At 51.2% G+C, this 2,852-nt stretch overlaps 1 protein-coding gene across 1 annotated transcript; it reads left to right on the forward strand.

Annotated features, from left to right (window-relative positions):
* Positions 1 to 278: 278 nt before the first annotated feature.
* LOC143411426 (serine/threonine-protein kinase MARK2-like) lies at positions 279 to 1,832 on the forward strand. Its single transcript, XM_076872210.1, has one exon. It carries the CDS (start codon positions 279 to 281, stop codon positions 1,830 to 1,832), a length of 1,554 nt encoding a protein of 517 aa, XP_076728325.1.
* The last annotated feature ends 1,020 nt before the right edge of the window (positions 1,833 to 2,852 follow it).

Raw genomic sequence — 2,852 nt, forward strand, 5'->3', positions numbered from 1 at the left:
TTCAAACACTGGATATATAAGAGGGTGGCTGCAGCTGGGTATTTGTCCATAAGTACAGGAAGCTCTTGGTGGTGACCTGTTGGACTCCCAGCTAGTTAGCACATTTGTTTGGTGGTTGGCCGTTGGTGGTTATGGTCTTTGGAGATTGGTTCTTTGATTTGGGTTTCTTGTTTTTTATTTTTTTTGTTTTGTTTTATTTATTTATTTATTTATTTATTTATTTATTTATTTATTTATTATTTTTTAGGTAGCATCCTTATTTGGTGTTCCTGCTTAGGATGCATAACAGTGAGACTAGTGTAGTGTCCCAGAGGCCTTATTCCTGCCAGGAGAAGGCCTTCACAGACCATTACCAGGTCTTGAAGGACATTGGGTACGGATTTTTTTGTCAAGTCAAACTAGCTCGCCATCTGCGCACTGGAGCTGAGGTGGCGGTGAAAGTCCTGCCAAGGAGCATGTGGAAGACTTTGGTCCTCCCTGAAATACGGGCGATGAAGACCCTGAACCACCCGAACGTGATCCAGCTCTTTCAGGTGATTGAAACCCACAAACAGGTCTACGTCGTGATGGAGTACGGGGTTAGAGGAACTTTATTTGACCTCATCCTGCCTGGGGGCATGCAGGAGAATGAGGCCAAGAGACTGTTTAGGCAGATCACCTGTGCGGTGTGCTACTGCCACAAGATGCACATCTTGCACGGAGACCTGAAGCCCGAGAACATTGTGCTGGATGCCAAAGGCAACATCCGAATCATCGACTTTGGCTTAAGCACCATGTTCAAGCCTGGGCAGAAGCTGACCCAGTTTTGGGGCACTCTGGAGTACCATGCCCCCGAACTTGTGCGCAAGGAAGTACACGAGGGTCCCCCAGTGGACAGCTGGAGCCTGGGTGTCATTTTGTATTTTATGTTGACTGGACACCGCCCATTTAGGGCATCCAGCAAGAAGAGGCTAATGAAGAAGATCTTACACCCCAAGGTGAAATTTCCCCAGCATGTCTCCGCCGAAGCACAAAGACTCTTGAAGAAAATCTTGATAGTGGACCCTACAGCAAGGCTCTCGGTAGAGGAGATCTTGGCGGACCCGTGGCTGAATCAGGGTGAGGAGAAGTTATCTTTCCATGATGTGCCCCTCCCCAACCTCTCAGACCCCACAGTACTGACAATGCTGTTCGACATGGGGTACGACCCTTACAGTACCTGGGTGTCACTGTCCCAGAGAAAGTTTGATGAGGTGATGGCTTCCTATCTCATAATCCAGCAGCAGATAAGCCAGGGGGCAGGCTGCATGAAGCCTGTGAGAAGGGATCCTTCCATTTCCCCTGCCCTCCCGCAGAGGAGGGCCAGTGAGCCTGCCCTTCACACCTTCCCCTTGCCCTGTGAGCATCATCAGCCTCAGGAGGCCAAGGAGTCAGGGCAGAAGGGCTTCAGAAGGGCCAGCTGGCCTGCCATCAGACTCTGCTTCCTGCCTGAGAAGCCCCCCACTCCCAGGCTAGCCTCCCAGCATCACTCTCTGTTTCACTCACCCCAACCCTGCCCATCAACAGCAGCCAGCCATGTCTCCCAAGATGCCACCACAGGGTGTCCCTGGGGCCACAGGAAGGGCTGGAAGCAAGTATGGCAGAGGATCGCTGCCTCCTTTCGCATACTGTGCTGTGGCACATCCTCATGTGTTGGCGAAAACGAGGCTCCTACCAGGAGATTAGAATCCTATGTTACTGCAGTTCAGATGGACCAAACGAAGAAACAGCCAGCCAGAGGACCTTTTGCTCTATGGATGCTGTCATCGCTATGTGGGCATTGGTCATGTGGACCCCAACAGCTGCAGGACTGAGAGTGCCTACTGGTTGGGCTTCTCCACATGGGGTCCAGCCAGGAGCACACCTGGATTACCTGGACATCAGGCGTCTCCCCTGCCCCCACCTGCCAGGGACATCAGATGAGACTGTTTTCCCTGGGACCCTTCCCCTGCCCTGCTCTTCTGTCCTTTCTCCCATGCTCTTGTGATGGCAGAGATATTTCTTAATAAATTTGTTTTTCTCAAATTGCATAGTCAAATTGGTATTCTAAAGATTAAAAAAAAAAAACTGATCTAACAAACAGGGTGGGGGGGTGTCTGTGAGTGAGGGCTGGAGCCCATCAGGCATCCTCTCTAAGGCCTGCACCACTGGGCCTCCCTCTCCTGTTCAATGTACAGAGACCTACTCACCTTGAACCAGTGCAGATGAGGACTCACTCGCTTTGGCTTGTGTACAAGGGAACACACTCACCTTTAGCCAATGTAGATGGGGGCTCACTTGCTTTGATCTAGTGCCAGTGGAGACTTGCTCCCATTAAACTAATGGGTGAATATTTTGACTTGGAGCCAATGTAGATATGAGTGACTTTGATCTGGTAGCTTTTGGCAGAAGGAATCCCTCTCTGGGGTGTGTGGAGGAGAAGGTGGGTGGCAACTGTTGGAGAAATCACATCTGAGAAGGCTCAGGAGACTCCAGAGTGTTCTATGACATCATCTCCTTCATACTGTTTGCTGGGAAGTCAGGAGGGCCAGGGGTTAGGGGTGGGCCTGCCTGCAGCAGTGGCTGTGTGCCTCACCACCTGCCATGCTGCCTCGTCACCCAACTCCTCCTCATAGCTCTTGCTTGTGAGAAACTAATGTGACTCCATTTTTGAGAAACCAGCCCCTACCTCAGAGCAAAGCCTGTCCAGGAAGGGGGCGTGACCTTGTCCTTGGAAAAACCCACAGAGCACTCCTAAACACATACCCACCCTGCTGAGTCGCTTGTCTGCAAATAATGAGAGACCTGCAGCGCCAGGTGTCCCTGACTCAGGCTAGGTGAGGACCCATAGCAAC

The sequence above is a fragment of the Callospermophilus lateralis genome, chromosome 12 (genome assembly GCF_048772815.1).
Source record: "Callospermophilus lateralis isolate mCalLat2 chromosome 12, mCalLat2.hap1, whole genome shotgun sequence".
In the NCBI taxonomy this organism is placed as follows: Eukaryota; Metazoa; Chordata; class Mammalia; order Rodentia; family Sciuridae; genus Callospermophilus; species Callospermophilus lateralis.

Bases quoted from the DNA above. Each gene is read 5' to 3' on its own strand.
- LOC143411426 (XM_076872210.1), top strand. From the start codon at position 279: ATGCATAACAGTGAGACTAGTGTAGTGTCCCAGAGGCCTTATTCCTGC.